This window comes from Scatophagus argus, chromosome 7 (genome assembly GCF_020382885.2).
Source record: "Scatophagus argus isolate fScaArg1 chromosome 7, fScaArg1.pri, whole genome shotgun sequence".
Classification (NCBI taxonomy): Eukaryota; Metazoa; Chordata; class Actinopteri; family Scatophagidae; genus Scatophagus; species Scatophagus argus.
In genome coordinates this window covers 7,658,749-7,685,132 of record NC_058499.1, presented here as the reverse complement: position 1 = coordinate 7,685,132, position 26,384 = coordinate 7,658,749, and the positions used below count along the sequence as shown (strand labels likewise).

General features: G+C 42.6%; 2 protein-coding genes across 4 annotated transcripts in view; both read left to right on the top strand.

Annotated features, from left to right (window-relative positions):
- LOC124062105 (contactin-1a-like) overlaps positions 1-3,087 on the top strand; it is a 60,236-nt gene extending 57,149 nt beyond the window's left edge. For all 3 annotated transcript variants that reach the window (XM_046394620.1, XM_046394619.1, XM_046394621.1), the window contains one exon: positions 735-3,087. In XM_046394620.1, coding sequence (XP_046250576.1) covers positions 735-811 — 77 coding nt within the window. In that variant the 3' untranslated portion in view covers positions 812-3,087. The remainder of the gene's footprint in view (positions 1-734) is intronic.
- A 2,459-nt stretch (positions 3,088-5,546) lies between these two features.
- LOC124061830 (PDZ domain-containing RING finger protein 4-like) overlaps positions 5,547-26,384 on the top strand; it is a 109,021-nt gene continuing 88,183 nt past the window's right edge. Inside the window, exons 1-2 of the mRNA XM_046394097.1 lie at positions 5,547-6,306; positions 6,463-6,552. Coding sequence (XP_046250053.1) covers positions 5,893-6,306; positions 6,463-6,552 — 504 coding nt within the window. The 5' untranslated portion in view covers positions 5,547-5,892. The remainder of the gene's footprint in view (positions 6,307-6,462; positions 6,553-26,384) is intronic.

Below are 26,384 nucleotides of genomic sequence, written 5' to 3'. Positions count from 1 at the left end.
TTCTGAAATTGAATTTAATAACTGAGAGTAGTCTTCTTTTTGTAAAAATACAATAGTATTCATCCAGGCTTAGTTTCACTGGAACAAAAACAAAGAAAGCCTTCAGTTAGCGAATCGCATTCTTGTAGTGCTGACGTGACACGCTGTTCATTTTGCTGGTGAGATTATACCAGGTTCAAAGTTGGCAGTAGGTTATCATTTGCCACAGCTGGGGGGTTCCCATGGGCCGGTGCAGAGCTGTCACTTCAGGTTTCATACCTTAGATTGGAGGGCTGAGATGGGAAACCTTATGATCCGTGACTAAAACCTCGATAGCCCACTGACTCGATCCCCTCACTGGCTGATGGACTGACAGGTAGGCTGACTGCATAGAGGAATCCTTAAGCCTCTGTAATTGATCTTGATGAGTAGAGGAAACCCCTCCTGTGGTTTTCCCTCATCCCTTATCGTTCAGTCCAGACCCACTTGACAGCTTGATTTCACAGACCTTGGAATTTGAGACGTGGGGGATTTCAAATGCAGGGCATTGACAAATGGAGGGGCATATAAGGTGATCTCCGCACAGGTGGGATATAATATCACACTTCATACACCAAACATGGTCTTTAGTTTGATGGATGAGAGCTGGACACTCGGTGGACATGTATTTTCTACCTCAAACCAGCAGCAAATTTGACTGTCAGTCCAGTTATTTTTCAAGTAAAATCTGACCTTCGTTTCTGTGTGTCTCTCAGGTGGAGGTGTCATGGCCGCCCAGTCTCTCAGTGCACTCTCCCTGCTCCTGGTGGCGCTCCTCTGCCTCTGCTTCTGAATGTAGCCCCCGTCTTTGTCTTCACTTCCCGTGAAGGAGACTCTTTATGGTTGGCGCCTATAAGGACTTTGGGAATCTTTCCACAAACGTCTGGTTTCACCGTATAACCCGGGACGTCATATTCCAACTCTTCCCCTCTGGAATATGTTTGTGGAAATAGACACAGAAATGGCAAAAATTGGAAATGGACAAAGACATCCCTTATTTATCCACAAAAAGCCTCTTTGGAGGGGTGTCAGAGGAGTTCTGTCAACTTTTTAAACATGCCTTATATAAATGACTGCACTTATCTTTCACAGTAACTGAAAGTGTGATCATTACACTTAGCACAAGCTGTCTTTTTACATTGTGAAGTCGACCTTTCTTATGTAGATGAAGACGGTGTTTGTTCAGAAATGTAGGCTTCATTTGATCCGTGATATTTTGGAAAATAGATCCTGCAGCGCATTCCATAGTATAAGGCAAACAAGTAGCTGTGAAGGATAAGTGTATGATTTTATCAAAATGTCTTTATGTCTTTATTTACTCGCAGTTCAGTGGCATTTTCTTCTAGTTTCCTTTTAAAACGAAGCACATAATTTGTTACAGAGATACAGTCAAAGCAAATCTCACACTCTCATACCTGAGTTAATTAACCTCGTATAGGAAATGCAGAAATCCAGTTATTGATGTTTTTCTATCTAATACACTATGGATGTTATTTGAAGGGGAAAAAAATAGATTTTTGACCTACAATGATTGCTTATTTCCAAATAATAACATGAGCTCTATCAATAGAATACCACTCTCAAAACTGTGTGCATGTTGACTTTGTTACATGGAGGAAAAAGTTTGAAATGGCTCAAAATTGTTTGGGTGTTTAGGCACGTTGATCCTTATTCGCAGAGCTGAATGTAAAGCAAACCACAGGAACTGAACAACATATCAGACGTGCAGTTTCAGATGCAAAACTACAGCAAACAATGTGTGACGGTGGCTATTTTGACTGCCTGCCACCTCTGGTTGCAACTGTACAACGTTGCAGTGATTGAGCCTGCTCCGTGTCTGTGAACCGTACCTGAGCTAACAACAGAATCACGTCTTTGTTCTGACTGTATCATCAGGACCTCAGTGGTGTCCCGCTGGTGCTTTGTAAAGAATGTTGGCATTTTTTTTTTTTTTTCGGTGTAAACATTTTCATTTCATCTCTCTGAGTTATGGCTTTGTGTGAGAGTCACTATTGCAAGTCAGCGGCTGCAAGTGAACGGTAGCGACGCTCATGCCCTCCGATAACTGTGCAATGTCTGATTCATCTGTGGCTACTTTATATTTTCTAACAAGACAACTTGCCTAGCTCCTGTAACAGTAATGTTTTTCATCATCTGGTACGAACACAAGATTAAGCAAAGCCATCCATGTCAACGGTAAGAGCTCATGTAAAGCTCATGACGTTGTTTCTTCTGCATTATTTTTGTCTTTTTATTTTTATTAACATGTGATCAGAGATATATAAACATTATCAACTGTTGCCGTTTTGGTTTATTACTACTATATTTGTATGTCATGACCCACCTCTAGCTGGGGCAGTTTACAAGTTTATTTCCCTCAGATTGGGGGGGGACAAATGCTGTGTTTTGAATTCCTCCCATTCGTTTCTTGTATGACTGATGCTGGCCATTCTTCTACATTGTGTCTATATCAACATCCACCACAAAGTGCTTTTCCCAGTTTCCCTTCATGCGACAAATCATAAGAACAAAAACAAAAAAAAAAAAAAAAAAAAAAAAGAGTTGCCAAATGCATGAATGCCTTGAAACTTTTGACATTTTGGACGAAGCAACCGGCTCTACATTCAAACATGCATGACTTTGGGGACAAAGTGGCTCATTACTTTGCAACAAGTCAACATCATAGCAACTTCTCAACCTCTCGGCTTTCATATGAAATACATTCCACTCCTGAGTGACATCCCTTTATGTCAGAGACTGTGTAGATGTAAGCCCAATAATGTGCATTAGCTGCTAAGCTTCATTAAGCCATTCATGTCACGGACAGAAGAGATTTAGGCAGAAAATCTTAAACTGACTAAAGGAATCTCACTCTTAAAGTTCGGAAACGGTCCTGCAGTCTCGAGCACACACACACAACGGATGGGATTTGACAGCATCGCTGGTGGCAGTGACGGCATGTTTGCTGAAGTTCAGCACTTTGCTGGATTTGAACGGCTCTTATGGGGGATGAAACTGGAATCTCTCATTGGCTGGACATGGAACAATAAAAGTGTAGTTAACTATTAAGGTGCTCTGGTGTTTTCTCTGGTGTTGTTTTCAGACGTGTGAGTTGTGGAGAACACTCGACTGTAAGAGTGTGTTGACTGAGTGCAGGCTGTCTCAAGCACTTTGGGCTGAGCTCTGGAGTGAGTCGAGAAGTTCAGATCCTTCATTTACGCAAAAGTAGCAGTACACCAATGTAGAAATTAAAATGTATCATTTATGCATAGTTTGGTCGACAACAATGCGTAATGTTTTATATGCTCCATTTAAATTCTAATGTGTAGAATACTAAACTGCAAAATAGGAGGCCAATGTAGTGTTAAAATAAATTCACTGAGTTACATTCCACCACATCTCATTTATGTACATGTTTTTATTGCATTAATGTAGAAATATATACAGATGGGGAACTTTTTCCTCTATTTCTGAGCACCTTGATGACTTCCTCGAGTTGGCTTAAAATCCAAGCTCCAAACTTTGTTCTTGACGTTGGAAACAACGCCTTTGGCAAAAGATCTCACCACATAGTCCACTGAATAGCTGGCCTCGAGATTCAATCACATGACAAGGCCTTCACAATCTCATTTACATTAAAAAGGATAGTTTAAAAGCTGAAAATGATGAAAAAGGTGAATGAATCATGAGTCCATGGATTGCCAGTGTTAAATACTGATACACACATGCAACACCCGGCAAATTACATGCAGTGAAACACACACAGGAGCAGTGGGCGGCATCAAGCGCCCAGGGAGCATATTGGGGGGTTAAGTGCCTTGCTCAAGGGCACATCAGCCAGCTAATGGGGAGGGGGCATTTTTCGCATTAATCACTCCACCACACCCAAATTTTTCCTGCCCGTCCGGTGGGGGAATCGAACCCTTGACCTTCCGATCACAAGCCGCTTCTCCAACCTCTAGGCTGCTCCGCTTAGATGAGCCAAACACTAAGCTGACACTCCTGAGGTGGATTTAAATAAAGTTCGGCAAAAGTGAAGCTTTGATGGAACAAAAAAAATTATAAATAAATAAATAAATGCTTGATCACTTGTGTCCTGCCTTGGGATTAAAATATTTTACAGAACAGAACCGAACTGTAACTTTATAGTACTTGTGTGTGAAATATTCATGGCAGTGTTTCAGCTCTCGCATAGCAAATAAAAGACACTAGAGCGTCATTTATGATTTATGAGTCTCCATCATTATCATCTCAAGCATTTGCAATAATTCCTCAATTTATCCGGGGACTTTATCCCTTTTTTTAAAACCACGTCAGTCTCCAGAAGAAGGCTATTCTTTACCCGTGCCGAATATATCAGAGATAGTGATTCGATCTGTTGTCCATTACAGATAAGCCAACTTTGTCAATGTGGAGGTTTTCAGGCAGAAACAGCTGTGGGAGTTTTGTCTCCTATCAGGTATCCGGCAGATGAAAAGTAGATGGGTATCTCTGCTCTTCACGGATTAGGTCAGACCAAATGAATCAGATTTTAAACTCTTATTGAGCTCCGGGTTCATCTCTCCGTTTCTATCAGGGGTCTTAATGGTAAATGGAAATCAGCTCACAGAGAGAAGAAAAGACAGATAGCTGCTTTTACTTTTTTTTTTTTTAGCTGAGGCTTATCAGTCCAAGCATATGGCCTGTGAGATAGGCCTGACCTCAGGTGGCTGCTGTGCAACACTCTCCCCAAAACACACTCACAATCACAGACTGCTGCTCGCTTCAGCGTGACCGCTCCTCCAGACCGGAAACTCATTTGCTTGTGGAAATATAGCTGTTTGCCGACAGTTGCTTGTAAAAGATTTAATTTTATATCCCATTATGAAGTAATACAAGAGCTTCTCTTTCACGCATGGCGAGAGACGGGGTAGGAATACATTCTCCCGGCCTCCTCGTGCGTGCGTGTTTTTGCAGACAGGTGTGCCGTCCCGGAGACAGATTGTGCTATTGTCTTTGTAAATGGACACCTGTTCTCTGACAGCTCAGACGACACAAAACACACTTTTAAGTGGTGCACAGTGGACTAGAACCAGACCACTTTGCTGTGAGGCCTGAAACATGACGCCCTCTCTGAGATGCCTGCAATATGTCATGGTGTGTCAGGCAGTAAGACCGGCCTGGACTCACGCAGGAAGGCTTTAGAACTGAAGCTCTCTGTGCAGGTATTGTGTTACAAAGTCAGTGTTTGGATCCTCAGAAGGGTTTCACTGACATACCCTATCATCACTGCAGAACCAGTACCAGAGACTAATTTAGCTTAACTTAATTAGAGGCTCATTTAACCTTGGTTAAGAGGAGGAGTAATAAAACCCCTGCGATAATGTCAACCGTGATTTGAACTGTTAAAGCTCTTCAATTAAGCCTTTTCCATGTCAATTGGATGGGTCAACGTTTGAAAGCAGGCCATGTGAGAGAATGGGCGCCCTCTGCTGGTGAGGGTGTGCAACACAATCAAACGCCTATCACAGCTAGAGAAAATGAAATGAAACCGCACAAAACTAGTCTGCACTAAATAAAATAAAATAAAATAAATAAATAAATAAATAGGTTATTCACCTGCTCTAACACTGAGAAACAATACACTGCGAACATCAGGAGAACTAAAGCGACCCTGACCAGACAGGGCAGCAGTTGAGTCAGCAGTCACAAGTTTTCAGTCCACACGACAGCGTCTCATCTCATGTGGTCCGACCAGAAGTGGCGCAGCCCCTCAGCTGAGCGTGAGCTGCGCAAACCGGCCAAACTTTCGGTGCTCTCACGCTCTCATGTGTTCAGACTTGTAACAGAAGTTTGTCCCAACTCCTTGTGTTCGCGCAGTAAAGTTTTGCCCCCATGTGCGCCGACTGTCCAACTCCTTGCGGGGAAAAGGACTCAGTCTGCCAGGTTTCAAACCGGGGCGGTGGGATGGAGTCGCAGACAAAGCCGGAGACGGGTCATCGAGGTGTGGGTGTGTGTCAGAAAGGCTGCGGGTTGCTGCTGTCCGGTGAGGACCTCGGTAAAGGGGACCACTGCTGTGTGGACGCTCTCCGCGCCGTGACGGACGCGCTGGAGGGAAGAAGCGCCGCTTTGGAGCACGCAGCTCGGATGGCGAGGCTCAGGTGGAACAGGAGGGAGCAGGCGCTGCTAGCCCAGGTGACGAGCCTGCAGAACGAGGCCCAGCTCGCCGCCCTGCAGTACCAGCGGAGGCTGCACCGATACATGCTGCACATCAACAGCATCGCCGAGCAGGTCAATGGATACTACAAGGTGAGAGGGAGGATTTGTTTCGGTGTGTATGCGGTGCAACAACTGCGTTTAACTTGGTGGAAGTACTGTTTATGATGTGAACCTCAAGACGGGATGTCATACACCCCACCTGGCTGATAGATTTCTCACTTTTCTGTGTTTTTTGGCTGAAATCAGAGCGACTCAAGAGCAACTGCCGCCATGCAGAGCGAGACAGCCGATAAGCCAACACACGCGGAGCCGCAGGAGCAGCTGAGCGCACCTGAGGTGAGAGAAGCGCCCTCACGGCCCGCAGTGTGTCCTCCTGCATGCCACTGGCATTTAGGGCTCCTTCACAAACCAGTAAAACATAAGCCTCTTATCTGTCAGTATCTCTGTCAGTGTCCCCGCTGACACTTTTTCCTAATGCTGTTGATTTTAGAATTGGTTCGAGTGTTTTAAAAAAAATCACTGCTGGCTCTTGTGCGTCAGGATTTTGCTTCCTCCTGCTGTTTCACCTGCTGCTCTCGGCTCAAGACTTAACCCTGCTGCCAGACTGTTCTTAGTGTAAATGTTGACTTTGGGATCACAGTTTAAATGGAGTCATGGCAGTGTCTGGATGAGGACAGTTAATGCAAAGTAATCCCTCCTCACAGCCCATTGTTTGTCATTTGGTGTGATCTTGGAGTGTGTGTTTACTGACAAAGGAATCTGTTTTATAAGTACTAAGATGAATATTATGTATTAGCTTCAGGTCCAGCCATAGTGGATTTTCAGAGGCCAATAAAACAACAATAATTTGTACGTGTTCAAAGATTTCAACACTTTTCTCTCCCCCACCCAATAATTATGGCTTGAGAATTTGTGTCTTTGTGCTCCTCTTTGTGTTTCAGCTGATCTGATGTCATTATCTAACCAAACCTTTTTTTTTTTGGAAAGTTTGGAGTCACATTTCACCGAGAATCACAGCATCCTAAACTGCACCCTAAATTCCTATGGAGGAAAAAGTCTCATGTTGTGCTTTGACTTAAATGCAAATAATGGAACACGATTTATCGATACGAACACCGATGTACGAGTGACCGACTTGTACAGGTGCTGAGCCCAAAGCGGACGCTTAGACACACCTGTTCACTGAAAAGTGAAAAGTACTACAGAACAAAATGCTCTCACTTGTGTTGTTAGCAGCTTAAATCGAATGTCAGTCATCGTCTGTTTGCTTCTGTGCTTGCGAGTAATTTGGACATGAACTACACGGATGCGTTTCTGGCTGTTCCTGAGCTGTTCCTGAGCTGTTCCTGAGCTGTTCCTGAGCTGTCTGTCTATTAAAGCTCCCCACATGGCTGCCAAATCTAATAAAAGCTCTTGTTTTAGTAAGCTCATGAGGTACCCCGAAAGTTTGTCCCTTGTGTTGTGTTTGGGCTGCTGTTGAGGGCGAATCAGTTCAGTGGTGGTAACGGTCAAATAAAATGTCTACAGCACGCTGTGACTGCAACAGACTCACTTTTGATTAATGTGGAAAACCATTTATTCTCCTGTGCCAGCGCCGGGCAGCAGCGCAGCATCTATTTTCAGCTCTCTCTTTTTTCCCCCTCATCTAAAAACTCAGCTCTAATGCGTCTTTAATAGTTTTCTCACTGTGTGTTTTCCTCCCATGTTTTTCAAACGAATTTTCCAATACTTTAGAGAGTCGGCTTGCAGTTCATCAGAGTTTTACAGCTTGGTGGAAATCCACTTTGTTGGAAAAGTGATGGGCTTTCCCTGCATCGACAATGGAGTTGGACAGTAAACATCCTAGCAGCTTGTGGATCATCACATTCAGAGTCCCTTGTTGTGGTTGGAAATCAAAGCTTTAAATTAGCCTTTGCTGAGCCCTTTTAGTTACCGACTGTCAACCTTTCCATTCTAGTGTTTCACACATGTTGTGCGAGTGTGTTGCAGGGAGCCAGTTAGCCCTGATACTGTGCTGCAGTATTAGAGGGAAATGGATGGTTATTTTGTTGAAACATAATCTGTTTGGTTGTTCAGATTGAATGGTTCCTATTTTCCAATGGCAGGTTTCACTTAGAGAAAACCTCTTTAGGGGTTTGGATTAAATGAGCACAATGCTAATGTGGCTAATGAGTTTGCTGCTAACGCTTGCCCGGCACTCCTGTAAACAAATCAGGTATCTATCAGACTGCAAACCACTGCCAAAGATGGTGTACTCACCATCTCCCTGTAGCTTTTATTTTACTTTACTACTTTTACTTTTTAAACAGAGAACACATGTTTTTTGTTATTGATTGATTAGGGACATTTAATAATTCGATCCAGTATTCAGAATTTTTTCAGTTATTGGCATCAGTGTTTTTGGATTTCTGTGACGATAATATAAAAATGCCGTACTTTGCTCTAATGCAGCATCTTCTCTCAGTCTGTACGAGTCTGTGGTCCCGCCCACAACACTGTCTGAATGGTTACAAGCGATAGTTCGTCAGTTAGAAATGAAAGTCGGCAAATAAATGTAGTGGAGTACAAAGTCTTACAGACTTACATGACTTACAGTACAGCCAAAGGCAAACACGTCTGTTATTATATTCTTACCAGAAACTCTGAACTCCTTGGTGGTCTCCCTCCAGGCAGCTACTACCTTACTAACTTCTTATTGTAAAATGAGAAGGTGCCTTATAGATATCTCCTCATTTCGCTTTCATGAATCAACTGTTCCTCGTCTGTGATGCAGCACTCGCGTGATGCGTGACATGGATAAGCTCTGTACCGTATGTTGTTTAGCATGAAGGGGACTGCGAACTCTCACAAGGGCAAATAAACAATCCTTTAAGTGTGCAGTGTTGCTGAAGTTTCTCCAGCAGCTAAACTGTTCCACAAATGTAAGCCATTCATTTATTGCCACTGATCCTGATGGCTGCCGTAAAGAACAGCTTGTAGATTACTTGTTCTATGAAAGCACAGATAGAAAACTACTGTGGACTAGGACTTGATGCGATTCGTGCCATATTTTTCCATGTACCTCATAGACAGATCCAGCTGATTGTCTCTTCACTGCCCTGACAGTGAATGCAGTAGGTGGCTGTGGGCGAGTCATCCTGTTCTGCTGTGTTGAAAAGGGATAATGGAAGCAAGACGCAGCACCGAAACTGCAGAAGGATTAGTCACCGTTGCAAAAACATACCATCGTCTTCATTTGCCCATGCAATTTGCTCCTGTGTTTGTTTAAAACCAGATGAATGCGCATAAGAACCCACAGCTGAGGTAAAACAGTCCCACTCCTCCTCCTGTCAGCAGCCAACATCCCCCGAATCCACACATGGAGTCAGCAAAAAAATTTTGGAAACTAAGGATTTTCATGTCATCGACAACGGATGGTTGTTTTCGTCAGCCGTAAAGAAAGCTGCTGAAAGAGTCTGCTTCTCAGGGCCGTACAAATGTATTTTGTTGACCCAGACTGTGCTATATGACATCTCATTGAGGGTCTATTCGCAGAAACACTGAGGCCTTTTCACCTTTCTGAGCGAGAGTTCAGCAGCTCCTGCAAATTCTTGTTTTTGTTCAGATTCAGACAAAAGAAAAGGGGAAGGACAGAGTAGAAAGGATCGAGTGGAGACTACGCAGCTCAAGTATCGGTCTCATCAAAACCCAATCTTGCGTGACAGGCAGGGACGAAAGGAGGCCGGTTTGTTTACTTCGCTAACAGAAGATGATAAGACAAGATTGCTTCATGACAAGAGACGAGATTTATGACCTCTGCTTTCGTGAGTTGATTTGATTTTTTCCTGCAACAAACTGAGTTCCAAAATAAAATGGTGAAATGAGTCAATATCTTCTTTCTATTGAAGTCGGGTGTTAGCATGTCAAAAAAATAAAAATAAAAAAAAATCTGCAATTCAACTACTTGAAAAACATGGAAAAAACATTTTTGTGTGTTGCTGCAAACAAAAGGCAGATGTCTAATGGTTAAATCAGTTGGGAGCCCAGTTGCACCCATCTTGTTACCACATCTTGTCTAGACAGGTTTATAGTCACTTTGAGCCCCAGTTCCCCAAAGCACTCTGTTGAAAATGGAAGAGAATGCTTGTATTGAGAGTAAATGAGATGAAGTCACCAGCTTACACATTTGATGCCTGCCTCCCTCGCCGCTGACAGATTGAGAAAATGGGATTGGTAGATATGGAAATTCAGTCCGTCAAACTGCCGCTTTCGACTTGCTCTTGTCAGGGTGTGAATGTGGGCTTTCTGTGTGCTTTAGCCCTCAGGACGTGTTTTCTGTAAATGTTCTGCTCTGTTTGGGACGTCATTTTACCCAGAATTTACATGGCAGCTGTTTATCCTACAGGACCGCCCTGCTCACCATTTCCTATTTCCTCTCCAACTTGACACACACACACACACACACATACACACCAAGCTGCCGAAACAAACTTCAGCTTGCATTAATCCAGATTTATCATTAAATAAAAATTTGATTGAGATAAGCACATAATTATTCAACGCCTCTTTAGCAGCATTTAGACGTCTTGTTTAATGTCTCACTCCGGCTTATCTCGATGCATATTTATAGGAATTTCTTCAGCTGAAAGAATTTGTTGGTTTGGCAAACATGATGTTTTTCCAAAGCTCTTGGCAAGTGCATGTGTTAGTTAACAAGGCAGATATTGAGATTGGGATACTCCAGATTCCAAGGGTGTGGATGTGGCCCAACCACGAGCAGTGGCTGTCGAGCAAATCGTCTAAGTTTTGTGGGTTTTGTCCTTAGCTGTGTGCGCCTGTTTGTGTGTGTTTGCATGTATTTGCTTAAGCGGTGCAGGTCTGTTGTTTTATGCCGATGGCGTGAAAAAGAAAACTGTTCAGTTAAAGACCACCACGCTCGTAAAGAGGAGCACTCTGGGTAAATTTGTCCCTACCTGCTGAATGGCCTCTTTTATATGTCAGGATGGGATGATGATTAGTTTGGGCTGCGGGATGTTGGAGAGTAATTCATAGCGACTCGAACTCCGATGAACTGGTTTGATTTTCACACTCTGATGACAAATTTTATCCCTAACTCGTTGCATTCATTGAAAACATCTGGAAAGTGAACCATACAGCAGTAAATACTTCCTTCATACTTCATATGTACATCGGCCACAACCATGTGAAGTGAATAAAATTGATGATCTTGTAAGAATGAAAAGGTTCTGCTGGGAAATCCTGGTCCCTGGTCTTCATGTGGATGTTCTTTTTCATGTGCCGCCTGCCCACAAAGACATAGCATCAACTGCTTTCCCTGATGGCAGTGCAAGAAAACATAGAAAAGGCTCAAGCAACATGACAAAGAGCTCAAGGTTTCGCCCTAACAACTCCTAAGATCACAGTCCGATTGAGCGTCCGTGGGGCCCTGATCAGTGACCAGTCAGTGACATCCATGGGCAGCTGCTCTGACCCGTTGCAGACACAGGGCCTCTTGGGGCGACCTGTGGCGTCTGGCCCTGGGAAGCTGGCGGTGGATCCTCTTGATCCCGTGCGAGGTGGTGCTTCTATTTATCAGACTTGTTCTGGTGTTTCAGCTTCTCAGTGTGCACTTTGTTATCATTGGCAGCTGAATACTTTTGACTTTACCTTGGGGCTGTGGGTGATAGTCATTGCCGTGTTTAACATTTTATAGACGAAAGAATTAATTGATTAATAAAAATAATCAGATGTCGAGTCTCTTCGTTGAGAATAATTGTTAATAATGGCAGCCCTTACATGCATTTCACTCCTATCTTTCAACACACAGCAGTGGCTGTAAACCTTCGTGTGTGTATCTTACAAACCTTATGTGTGTACACAAGCACCTCTAAGTAGATTTGTTCCAGTATGTTCCCAGTATCGACTTTCCTCTCTGGTTTGTGCTTTCACTGCTTTATCTGTGTACAGCTTCTGGGCTGTTTTTCTTTTTTCCAGGAACAAGACTTGAGCAGATGTTCTTGTATCTCAGCTCGGTCCTGTGCCGTAGCTCTGCTCTCAGGTGCGCTGCAGGAAGCAGCGCTCGCTGACTGGAGTGATTCATCATTTCAGTTACCCAGGAGGAGAACACTTGGCTTTATTCACTCCTCAGTGACTGTGTCGCCCACCGTTCCTCTGCTGCTTTGCTGTGAGCTGAAGTGAGAGCCTCAAGTTTGGGATTCAACATCTGGAAAAGAGCTTTGTGTCAAAGAGGCTGTAGACTCAGAGGCCGAATAGAAACGGATGAACTTTCCAGGTTACTTCGTGGCGTATCATATTAAGATATCTCCCTGTGTACATGTACAGTAACTTCCTGTTTCTGCTCAGGTGCATGCACATACAGACGTGTGTTCAGACTGAAGAAGTGTAATATGTATTTACAGTCGCAGCACTTATGCACAGCTGGCACAGATGATGTATACCCCCTACCACTCTTCCAACAGATGTCACGGAAACTCCATTGTGCAGGGAGCTCTCGTGCAACCAAACGCTCTCTTCTGTCTCATAATGTGATGAGAAAATGGCTTGTTGTGAAGTTGATTCACCAGCTAAATGTCTGTGGTCAAATCTAAATTCAGTCGCCCCCTCTGTTCCCATCTTTACCACCACCGGGGGGTTTGCTTAGTCAGTGACCTGATGCCTTTTGAACTCACACAAACCTACTGATTTCCTTTGGTCTTGATAAACATGTGGCTTAAACTACAGCTGTTACAGGGAGATTACAGTGAAAGCCCTGAGTCAGCAAGTACACATGTGAACAGTCCGCTGCATGAGTATATACACACACACACACCCACACACACACACACCCACACACACGTGGCCATTCTATCATCAGGGTTCTCCAGTTCTTTGCACAGCTTGTAATGAGTGAGTAATGAGGTATAGTTGTGACCTTTTCACAGAGTCGGTGCACCAAGTTAGACCTGACATGGTCAGTCAGTCAGTGCCAGTGTCATGGAATAATAACAAGTGGGGTTGCAGAGTCTCATAATCAAGTGCTCTTCTATTAATTATTTTGATGGTTAATCATGAGAAAAGAAGAGAAAAATCTTGAGCATAATTTTTGGGATCCAGAGTAAATATGAGAATTATAAACAGGTCCCTTACAGCATGTTTGCATTCATTGTGATGACATGAAGGGTTTGCTTGTAGAAAAAAACTACGCAATCCTTGCAATGAAATTGCAAGTGTATTGTAAATGAACAGTGCTTACTGGTTTTGTTGAACAAAGTAGTCATTTACAGTCTCATGTTATTTTTTTTAATTTATCGTTGCAATAAAGAGTAATAAATGTAATAAAAGCACCCCTATCAAAACATAGCTCTCACATTTCCCCTCTTTCTCCATCTCTTTCCTCCATGTTTTTTAAACTTGTGCAGTCAGTAGCCACCAAGGATCAATAACGTTTTGCATTACTGCATAGTAATACATTATTGTTCATTTGTTGAATATATTTTGCACTATTCATGTGAAACTGAAAAGTAGAGAAACTAAAAGAAACTAGTAGCTAAGGTTGCCATGTGAGTGCAGTGGACCATAAGTATGAAAGTAGCATACAATGGAATTACTGATTACTTCAAAGTGGTACTGAAGTACATGAGTAGATGTACTTTTACGTCACTCGTACATCAAATTACTCAGAGTAGCAGTCGGAGCTGAGCTGTGCTGTGTGGACGTTTATCGTCAGTCCATCCCGAGCCCATAAAAAACTGGGGCCTCATACTGTCGAACCCACCTCGGATAACCTGCAGCGTTCAAACTGCCTCTGTGGCTCATGTTGGGCTGCACCTCATGGCCTTTGTCAGAGCAGACATTACCTTTGGCCTTTGACTCGAGGTGCAGCATCGTCAAAGCACCAGGCCTGCAGGCTGTATTTAAGGCGCATTCATCTGCAAACTGAATTAAGGCTGCCTCTGCTTTTGTCGACAGGAGGATTAGGGCTTAATTACATCTGGGCAGAGGCTGACATATAGTGAGAGAAACAAATGTACAGTGGGAGGCCGGGGCAGTGCATTAGGGAGGTGTTGAGGAGAGGGATAAGCCTGTGTAATATGCCAGGTGCGTCCAGGGTATTAGCAAACACTGGCACAGCACTGTGCGCCTGCCAAGACAAGGGATCAAAACAAACCCGCCTCTTCTGAATCCTCGCTCTCATTTCGCGTTGAAGGCCAACACTCGCCTGTGTCGGGCATTGTTGAGAGGAGGAAAACAGGATAGCATTTTGTCTTAAATCTGCGCACGTAGTATACAAAATGCAGGCACACACACACACAGGCAGATAAACTGTGTTTGTTTATCAGTCAGTTATGTATGCTGGTATCCTGCCGTGAGGATAGTTTTGATTTTCTTTCTCCAGATTTGAAGATTATCCATGTTTGACATTTTTGCCTTCATCCTGCAACGAAGTCGACGCAGGACTGAAAAATAACATTCAGGGTAACCATAAGCTTGTAGAGGTAAAGGAGCAAACAAAGGATTTGTGTTATTTGGGTGAACCAAACCTTTCATTTATGAACAAAACCTAAACGTCTGTAGTCATGGAACTGTAGTTTGTGAAGTTGCTCATGGGCACAGCAGTACTTAGAGCTAAATGGTAAAACTGGCCTTCTATCATGGCCACAGTGGTAATGCTTACAAGTAGATGTTTAGCTTGTTTTAGCCATTTTAGCTCAGCGTTTCTTTTGCTCAGTAGGTCTAAACACAAAGTACATTTGAGGCTGATGGGAGTGGCAGTCAGTTTAGTTCACAATCCCAAATGTAAACCTTATGGTCGTGCAAGATGAAAAGTTAGAAAATGACCAGAGTTGTTAGGCTTTATCTTCTGGGCACCATGCAATTCAACATTTTATGGCCATCCACACAGATATTTCAGTCTGAACCAAAGTGACTGACCGATCAGTCAACAGTTTCATCCATCCCTACAGCCACAATGCCCACACGGCAAAAAAAAATTGAAATAAAGGGATAATGAAAGTCATTTAAATATTTCAGTTATATTCTTAACAGGGCTGAATTCCTGCCTATAAAGACATTTATTCCACATTTTACCACCTGTCTTGCTTGTCTCCCTGTGACTCTTAAGCATCCATAATGACAGTCGCTCTTCCTTTCCTACCTCATAAAAACACAGGGCTCCTCTTCCAGAAGCCTTACCTCATGGAGATGAATTTATTTGTCCCATTATTTGAACAGGGGTAACTCAGGAAGCTCTGTGATCAACATCAGGGTCTTCCTCGTGGCAGTGAACAAGTGGGACTGTTCCTGTATTAGCCTCAGAGTGGTGTTTGCCTGGTGTAGCGTGACCTCTTAGGAAGTAGTTAGTGGGAGGCTCATTGTGTTATTTTTGCAGCCAGATAGAGCTGCCTAATTTCATTCCAGTCCTCGCCTTCATGTTGTTGCTGGAACTGAGAGAGGAAGCTCTGATGGATGTGGTTTTAATTAGCTAAATGGGCTTGCAGAGAAATTGAGTATGAATATTCATTGTGATTGCTGTTGTCCTACAGATAGAGCTGAGCTTTAATCATAATAGTTTCACCATCTTGAGAGGAAAGTAATTGTTTCAAGTACACTTATTAAATGTTCTTTTTCCAGTAATGCAGATAATTGAAATCTTAAGCACTATGCAGTCATTTCATAGCCATTTACCACATCATCTGCAGTATTATAGACTCAAGGATTATAATGTGGGCTTATTTATAGCGCTGTTCACTGATAGGCAAAGCTGTTTATAAGTCTATTGGGGCAAGTCTCGAATTTTTATGGAAAAGCTTCATGTCACAAGATTTCATGAGCAGATTACAAGTCAGTTACATGCGTTTCAGGTCACTGAATGCTGCCCATTAAAATCACTACTGTCACTTGATAATAACTTGTGTTAAGTGTTTTTACATAACTGAGATTCAGCCCTTTCAGTGCTAAGAATACTATGGAATAATATGGAAATGAAGGTGTATTTGAACATCCATAATTCAGTAGGAACCGATACAACACACTCTGTCTTCTGATGCTATTGAAAGCAAGCAGACCTTGAGTTGACATTGTAAAATATGTTTGTTTAATTTGTTTTATTGTTGGGCGTTTATCAGGTTGAACCTTAAGGCTTGAATATACACTATTTTCTGTCTCAAGTAGGTAAAGTGTCACAGCAGCTCAGTTCGAGTCATTTTTGTGCCTTAAGTCTGACTCATGTTAAAGGCTCAAGCATATGGTTCTGCCTACATGTAGGAAGCATTGTATTTTTATGGTTTATAGTCCGTTACCAGTCAGTAGAAACCCATTGTCACCCTTCCTGCAAAATGCTGCCCTTTGTCACCAAGTCCGTTCCAATAATTGTTGATATGGCAGTGAATAAGTGGGACTGTATATATTAAATATATATTAAATGTCTTTTCTTCTGTGTGAAACAAAACAACGGTTTTCACATTTCTGTTTGTTAACCAGCAGTCTTCTTCTTCCTTATCTTTGTTAATGCGTGGCCACACTTTTTTTTTTTGCACATGCACTCTATATACAAAAGTTTTGGGACAGCTGACCTTTACATCAACAGGGACCTTAATGATATTGCATTTTAAATACACATACAGCACAGTTAAGTTCTTCCACACCAAACTCATCCAACCATGTCTTTATGGAGCTTTGCTTTGTGCACTGGGGCTCAGTCATGCTGGAACAGAAAAGGACCTTCCTCAAACTGTTGCCACAAAGTTGGAAGCATAGCATTGTCCAAAATGTCTTGGTATGCTGAAGCTTTAAGATTTCCCTTCACTGCATACTTTTGTCTATATAGTGTCCCTTCCACCAGTTCTTTATTGGTCTGATAGAATGACATTTTCAGCTGCAGTTTGTCTTGTGTTGCCGCATGCTTGTGCACTTGCATGACATAAAAACAAAACTGAGATCCTCATTGTGTAAAACGTTGTCTTACTTTGGATGTTCTTCAGACCTTTAAGTGAGAGCAAAGACTGAACTGATATACCTTAAATATTTTTGCCAAAAAGTAAAAGGCTTTTAAACTGGAAGTTGCGATGATTCTCTGCTGACTCTTTCAAAGATGCATGTAGTAGTGTTTTAACAGAAACTAATGTTGAAAATCACACGCTTCTTCATCAGCAAAGGAGCACATGGGAGTGTTGCAGCCTGGATGTGTGTTTGTGAGTTTTCACAGGGCAGCGCACATACGTCAGTGTTTCTCTGCCTCATTTCCTTCTAATTGATCTCCACCATGTTGAGCAGGAGGCAGATTGTAATCTGCATGTGTGTTTGTGTAACTACCACCAACAGTGAGCCAGATCTGTTGGACCACAGTACAGCTGGCGGTGTTGAGTCAGCATGTTGAGGTCACAGCACCGGTGTTGGCACCAGACCTCCATCTGGTTGTACCAACAGAGAGCAACGCCAATCTCTCACTACATCTGATTCTATCTCAGCTCTCCAGATTGCATTTGGCTTCTCTGCAGCCTTTCCGCATTTAGAACACAAGTCCTTGCACGTCATGTGTTTCTCATTAAGTGGCGTTTGTTTGGCAGAGTGAAACAAGTGTGGCAGTGGATATTTCTCCTTTGCACTGATTTGGGATCAGAATCCACTGGCCCGACTCTAACCTGGGTGGTACTGCAGCTGACCGCATGTGCAGAAAGTGTAAGAGTGGTATCTCGCCAGCAGATGGCAGAAAGTACTCATGCATGCTGTCTAGTGCTCATTTGCAGCCAGCTACAGATGTTGGCAGGGCTGTTGATTTGTAGTTATTAAACTAATTAGGATAGATGGGAATAAATTACTTTACGAGAACTTGTTTAGATGTTTTGCTGCACATCTGACAGCTGTTTGTATTTCAGTCTTATAGATGTGCTTTTGCTCTAACTGTGGTCCTCGGTGACCACATACAGACATTTTGTGCTTTTATACTGTAAATAGTGAGGACACTTGCTCTGTCGATAAGGACCGTGAAATGTTTGAAAGCTCCAGGAGAAAAGTAAATGGATCATGAGTTGAGACAGTTTTGAATTGGCTCTTTTGAAAGGACCATTATCGTGACAGTGGGTAAAAATTGCAAACAAGAACCCTGCGTGGACATAAATTAGCCTGCGTCTGTTTGCATGTTTGTGGGATGTCCTGAATTGCGTGCATTTCTTGTTGGTTTCCTCTTCCAGAAAACTGCAAAGGAGAGCATCATCTCTCCAGTGCTTGAAAGGTTTTGGTGTTGATGTGCTGCTCTGCTCTCCCTCATCTTTCGCCTTCTCTCCCAGCGTGACTCATCTAAGCTGTGCCCTCTGCTTCTTCTCTGTGCATTTGTAGAAAGTGGATCATATGGTGCTCACATAATGGCATGTCAAGCATTTCTTGTTATTTATTTCAATGAAAGTGGGTGTATATGAAGTCTTGTATTACTTGAGTCAAGCCAAAAAAATTTTGTGACAAACTCTGAACAAAGCTCCACTATAGATTATTGATAAAAACACACATGGAGTGCTGATTTCTAGTTGTTTAACAGCTTCCACTGGACAGATTGACCCGCTGGGAAAAGCAAGGCAAACTCGCTTATTGTTCTTCCCATTAGCCTGCACCAGTTGTTGATTAAGTTTCAATAGACTCTCACAAGTTGGTTTCCTCCACTTAGTCTCCTAATAAATGCCAGGGCTGATTTGGCTGCGATTGTCTTCCCTCATCACTGCAAATGACCGCTGAGTGCTGCTGCACTGTGAAATCAATAGCCTCGGACTATCAGAGTCTCGAACAGCAGCAGATTACTGATGAGAATGATTTTAGTTGTTTAGCTGTGAATGAATGTGAATGTATGTGTGTGTGTGTGTGTGTGTGTGTGTGTGTGTCTGCTAGAAAGAGCTTGAGACAAAAGTGAAAAGCAGAAATAATGATTGTTTTTCTGCATCTTTTATTTTTGGTTTAAATGCATGATTGTTTCCTCCAAGTAATAATACTTTGACTTGTTTTTGAAAATGACAGAAACAATTGACAGAAATTTGTTCTTCCCAACAGAGCAAGTGCTAAAATCGATGTCAGCTAGCGGTTTGTGGCTAATCAAAGTGAAGAGTTGGCCCCCTGTTGCAGACAGCAGCTTTGCTCCTTATTGCTTTTAGGGCTGTGTAATTGGCTTGAGCTCGTACACGCTGGGAAGAACGGAGAGACAATGCACTTTTTGTTGTCCATAACTCAGTGTTATTTTGTGGTACATAAAATCCACCGGGCCAGAAGTGGATGAGGATGTCAGAAGAAAGACTAAGACTTTATTTCTCATCCTCATTCAGTGCATGATATTGAGCGGTTCTATAATTTGCTATTCTGTTTGTCTTGAGTCAGCTGCCTGTGCATGGAGAACTTGCCATGCCTTGCAAGAAGAGGCAGCGTGATTCATCATTTTGGTAGCATACGCCATAGAATTTTTTATTCCACTTTCACCTTCCTCATCTCTTTTTTTTCTGCATTATGGAGCAGATATGTTATTTCAAAGATCTTTCCATCTTATCTATGTGTGTGTTTGTACACAACAAAAGGCCATAAATCAGACCTGCATTTGCACTCTGCATAATGTATCTCGTGTTTGGATGAGGAAATGTGGGTGATCTTATGAATAATACAAGCTGCTCAGTCTTCGATGCCAGTGCAGATAATAATGAAGCAGGCTTCTATCAACTCGGGCCAACCAGGAGAGCCAGAGAGCCTGGTACATTAGCTGAGGATGGCTGGTGATAAATCAGGCATTCGCAGAGAGGATTGCTTGGCACGGGGAGCTCTCTCTGGAGGCCTCTCGGAGCTGTGCCATACGGTGAGTCAAGACATTCAGAATGCCCTTCTCGCCCAGTACCACAGGTCTCCAGGGTGGCTTTTAATCGCCACAAATGGGCGGCGATAACAACTGGCTGTATTTCACTTGCTGTCCGATAGTTACGGCCTCCTGTAGCTTTTACGACAAGGAGATGTCAGGTTCCCGGCATAATTGGCTCTTCTATGGGGATTTTATGAGTCTGTTTACTCTTTGAGTACTTATTTCTGAGATGCGATGCTCTCCTGAAGGTACACTGGGCTGGCTGGTTGATATACTTTTAGCCTCCGTCTCTGCATGGGGAGAGCGTCTAATGATCAGATGCTGTATCGCCTACTGATTGATGAGTCTAGGGCCAAGGCCTGGGGTGGTTGAAGCTATCTGAGCCCAGATCTGACCGTCTTCATTCACACACTCAAAGTAGGGGACAATAGAGAGAGACTCGCCTCTGTCACTGTGCTGATGGATGGCTGCTGTCTGGGCTAATCCAGGGCTATTTTTCATACATTTCCATACAGCAGTAGTGGGTGGGGGAGGGTCTTACCTCACTGCCTTGGAGTGAAGCATCCTGGTCGAGTGACTGAAGTGTAAGTAACCTCTTTCCTTGTCTTTAACCAGGCAAGCTTGTAGTTTGCACTCCAGCATATGTTTCTGTCACAATGCAAAGCTCCCACAGCCCACTGCGATGTACACACACGCCTCTCTGTGTGCTGTAATAATTTATAAAGCTCAGTGTTGACCTGCTGCACACAGAAACATCATCAGCAGATAAGAACACATTAAACATAATCTGCATCTGAGGAGAAAAATTATGATTGCGTCTTTCGATCCAACGAGCCACGGCAGAATTAGATTTGTCTTCTGATAGTCTGGTTTCTCTTTTGATGTTTAAGTATGATGATGTGATAAGAGGCAGTCTTCAATTGTAGGAGACTGGGCCATGAGTCCCGCACATTAAGCCTCAGAAGAAAGCCAAGTTATTATCACAGATTTCCTTTAATCTCGTCTCTGACAGCTGAGGCTGTCAGTAAGAGTGTTCCGGCTGTGGATGAAGCACCAGGGCTCACGGCCAGTCACATGCGACAGCTAGAAGCTAATCACCTTCAGAGTGATTGAGCGCATTGGAAGACTGCAGCCAGGCACCGAGGAAACCGACAATGCTGATGGGGTGGTTGGACTGGCAAACCTGTGCAGTAACCATCCTATGAGCGGAAAAGGATTACTCACAAAATTAAAGGTTCAGGACTCTCTGCCTGAACATGGACGTGTTTTATCAGGGACGCTTTGGGAGTTGACTTGAGTGTGCTTCGGGTTGTGTTCCAGTGTGCACAATGATGGTGAAAAAGACTAAAAAAGACAAATCCACATTTTCATTCTCAAACTATGCAACTGTCATTGTGTCATTGTTGTATATATATATATATATATATATATATATATGTATATATATATATATATATATATATATATATATACACACACACATAGCCATTATTATATTACTTTCTCTGTCCAATTGTCATTATACATACATGAAAAATAACAAATGCAATCAAACTTGAAAACATACAAGTACATACATTCTTATGAGTACAAACTAGTTCCACCTAGTAAACTGACATGTTCATCCCCTGCTCTTGGAACATGTATGTATATTTAAAGTGCCTTTATTAAATTACTGAATTATCAGTTTTAGTCAGTACTCATTCAGTCATTTCAATTTTCTCTTCTTTTCTGTTTTCTAAAGTTTGTTGTCGTGTTGTTTCAGTGAGCACTCACCAGATCACTCCTCTGCACTCCGCTCTAATCTCCAGCATGGTAGTGCCTTGGTAACCGTACAGTCCCAGCACACTGCATTTATTATTTATGGTGATAAATATCTATGATGTTGGAAGAACAGCGTGCTTGTGTGTTTCAGTATATCTGTGTGTTTGTGTAGGTGTGTGTGCATCTGTGCTTGTCAGCTGTGATCACATGAGACCTTAGCTGATGCCACAGAGAAAGACAGCACGTTGTTCTACAGGTAGGCATGCAAAAATGAGCCCAGAGCAGTCACCCCATTGTCTTATTATTTCCTCACATCCCTTCCCTGTGTGACACCATCAGACTGATGCACTCCCCTGTGCTCTCTAGCTCACAGTTGTCTATCAGTGACACACGCATGTGTATGAGTTTACCCTTGTCTGTGTGTGTGTGTGTGTGTCTCATTGTGTCGCCGTGTTTGGCCACATGCTGTGCGCTGGCGTCGCAGCACCTGTTTCATGTGTCTTAAAGCGCTCATCATTTCACAATGCCTTACAGGTCCCAGTGCCTCAGCCATAAACACACACACACACACACACACACACACACACACACCTTGATGAATAATTAAGAAGGCAGCCTTGGAGATAAGAGGCCAATGTACCTGAAGGAGCATCTCACCCACAGCCATGTCAAACATGCTCGGATTAAACGTTCTTTGTTTCCTCAGTCATGTGTTTGGCTTCATGTCTGTGAGTCGTGTTGAGGTTCGGGAAAAGTCGCGTATTTTTTTAAAGCACACACACATGCGTTGCTTGACAGTCATGGAGAATATTATGTGACTAGACATGTGACTGCATACATTCAGCAGTGTTATTTTGCTATTTAAAGGCTTCACCCAAATGACTAAAAAGTAGTATTTTAGATGCATGTGTTTTTATTCAGCTAGGTGTCCAAGATTTTTTTTCCCACCCCTAAAGCAATGGAGATGAATACAACTTTGTTTTATTGTCTGCAAAAACGACATCTAAAATTTTCAACAGCAGCATCTCTAGCCAGAAGCGCACAGACTCCACAGAACCCACTGTCAGCAGTTTTCACTGTTTTCTATCGAAGAACAGTGTTTCTATAAAAGATTTTCCACCGCTGTAAGCACCACAGACAAAAAATTGCGCTGGGATGGTAAGGCGAAAGCGTCACGATGAATATCTCAAAATCTGACAAATGAAAACAAAACTACCTGCACAGCTGGATACCACAGAGGCAAGTGAGGAAATATGTTTTTGTGGGAGTTTTGGGTAAACTGACCCTTTAGCTTTTTAATTTTGCTTTAACTTTTTAATTTGCTATTTCCCAAAATCCCATACCATAAAATGCATTATTATAACAACTAATAAATGCAAACCTGGCGTGCTGAGACTGCAAACATTTCAAAGGAAAATATCAGTGTGTTTGCATATCTAGTTGTAGCATGTTGTCAGGGTGTAATTGAGGATGCTGTTATCATGGCAGTCAGAGCACTGAGAGCCATTAACAGGCCAGTCTTTTATGACATTCTGTATTATGGATGCCTTGTGTGTGCAGTTTCATCAGAGGCCATAAACACTGGCCCAGTCAGCAAACTCCACTCATTAAGACACATTTAAATGTAATTATTTATTGATGCCTCTTATGATCTATTGTTCTGGCTACACCAGTGTTGGTTTTTATTTTTCACGTCACGAGGCCTGGTCGTTGAGATTGCCCAGGTTAACAGCTGTCTTAACTGTTGCAGAGCTAATTAAAGTCTCCTTCTGGTAATCTTAGAGAGGGGGAGAAGGGAGAGGATTGTCTAGGAAACAAAAAAATCTGTCTTTTTAACAAGCTTTGGGGTAGGTTAGTCTAACAAGCTGGAGTGTCTAAAGGGAAAAACTTTCCACTTGCTGTTGTTTGTCCACGTCCTTTGAATAGTTTCTGCAATTTATTTTCCTGGCTTTCACCAATGCCACTGATTCAGTGCAAGATAATGAAAGGCACTTACCAATTCTTAAAAGTGTGGGAGCTAACATTTAAATAACTACAAACAATGTATTGCTCAGTAGTTCACAAAAGGTTTAAGAAATCAACACATATTTGACTAGTGTATCTACGTTCGTAATAAATAGATGATTTCATGGACCATGTAAAGTTTTATTGGCCTTTTTATGAGAGACTTTGATAGAGTGCCAATGAAACGCACTCATTTGACATTTGCTACAGCCAGGATGATAAAGCTGTTGAACCGACACATTTTATGAACCACATTTTTGCTCACTTAAGGTTTTATTAGACGGCAGAAAGCCGCAGACTGACTCACACAGCCACGAAGGGCCATGAACTGGAGCTGAGGAAAAGTCATTAAGAGTTCAAGAGCTATCTAGGGGATAAATTAGACCGTTTTCTGAGAAGAAGATCTCGTATTCCCACTGAAACATCGCACTCGCTGTCGTGCCAGACCTTACCCTTGACATTTCGGCTGGCAGTGGCAGTATGTTTGGACTGAGACTTTCTTGCTTGAAGCGACATGCAGATAACTCTGTGAGTTTTTTATGGGTACGCTGTAGCTAATGATAAGTGTGTTGTGTCATTCCTTGTGTAGTTTAAAGAATTTCGCAGTATGGATATCAGAATCAAAGTCAAATAATCATCATAGTCTAAACTAAAGCAAGAGATTATTGCCATTGCTTGTACATTGTGGTGCTCCGAGAAAGTGCTAAACATTCTTACAGTGTTTACTCATGTGTTTACCACGTGCAACATTTTGTGTGTTAGCATGCATGAAATTTAGAATTTCCCTCCAGGGATAAATAAAGGAATTCTGATTCTGATTCTGATGCTAACATTTATTGATTGGCACAAACCAACGAGTACAGCTGAGGCTGATGCAAATGTCATTAGTTTGGTTTATGACAAAAAAAAACCAAACAAATGTGTTGTAAAACGTTTGACCTGATGATAGTGCTAAATGAAAAGTTAAGGGATTGCCACATGCCAAATGTAAACTTTTGCCCGTGTTATTAGTATACATTACTGTCAACCAGGACTGTCTTCATAACATTTTGTTGCAGTTCATATGGTATTTCACTGAATTAAAAAATGTTGATGTGCAGGTGGTGCTGAATGAATGGTCAGGGGCACACCAATGTCACAAAGGTTCATCGCCAAGGGACCATGAATGTCTGTAAAATGTCAAGGAAAACCTTCAAATAGTTGAAATATTTCAGTCGGGACTAAAATAAGTGATGGACCAAGAGACCAACAATGCATCCCTTGAGCTCCCCTGCTAGCATAGATAAAAACATATGAATAATACAAAAGAGAAGACAAAAATGAACAAAACTGAAGTTCCTTTTGGTGTGAACTACCCCACACTTGATCCATATGTAGCTCCTTAATGCTTGTAGCACCAGTGGCAGTTATGGTATGTATCAGCCAGATGCGCTGAAAACTGCTTCCAGCAGGAGCCTCCTACTGTTCCTTACAGTGCTGGAGGTTTAGATCAGCAGAGACCAAACAGCAGAGGCCTTCTATATCTAAAATTGCATAAGATCCTGCAGGGAGATGCATAACCAGCTCTCCTTTCCACTTCCTAACAGCCAGATGTGTAACCACACTGTGTTATCCCAGCAACATAAAGCAAAGCTAATCAGAAACACAACAGGGAAGCCAGCATCTCAGTGTGTGTAAATACTCACTAGTAGATGATGGAGTATGCTAAGCAAAGTGCATATTTCTGATAAATAATGCCTGGTCTTGGATGAGGAGTGTTTTGAGGTCATGTTACTCCTCAAGAGGATTTGGACACAGTAGCAACTCCGATCTCACATCTCCCACACACTCTCTGCACCTCCTCCTCATGCTATGATATGTCATACTGGTCACCAACAGTAGCAAATCTATTTTAAATCTCTTCCAGCTCACTATTGCTGTGCCGTTTCTATCAAGGTTAAATAAGCAATCAAATCAATCAAAAAGCTATCAAAAATGGGAGACAAATACACTCAACCTGGTTGAAGACCTGTCATTTTTCAAAGGAGCTCCACCTATGCAGGCTATATATTACACAAACAATTTCTTATCTGACATTAAGCATGAATAGATGTGGGGTAGGGGCTCTCGTCGAGGATCACAAGAGGTCTAGCTGATCATAGGCCGATCCAGAGGGATTGGCCTGCCTCAGCAGATAAAAGAGGTTGGCAATACAGAGACAGGCTCCATCCATCAGATACAGAGGTGGCACGTCAGCCACTTTTTCACAGCACTGCAGGCTGATGGATGGCTCTTCCGCTGACATGAAGACATCTGAGGGGCTGTCATTACCAGCGTACCCCTGTAGCCGACTGGGGGGGCGGTGGCTAATCAAAATCAATGGGTGCGTGTAGCCAGAGAGAAGCTGGACAGGCAGGCACTGAAGTTAACCTTGACATGCCAGGAAGTTCCTCTAAAGTTTGTAGCCCGAGTTGTCTTTGCACACTGCTGGAAGAGTGTCAGTACAGTAAATTTCCTTAACAGCCTGTAAGCGCAAGCAAATCAAGACGGCAAAAATTGTAGGAGAGCTTCTCCTTACTGTTAAGAAGTCAAGTCAGTGGATTGTTATGATTGTATAGATGCT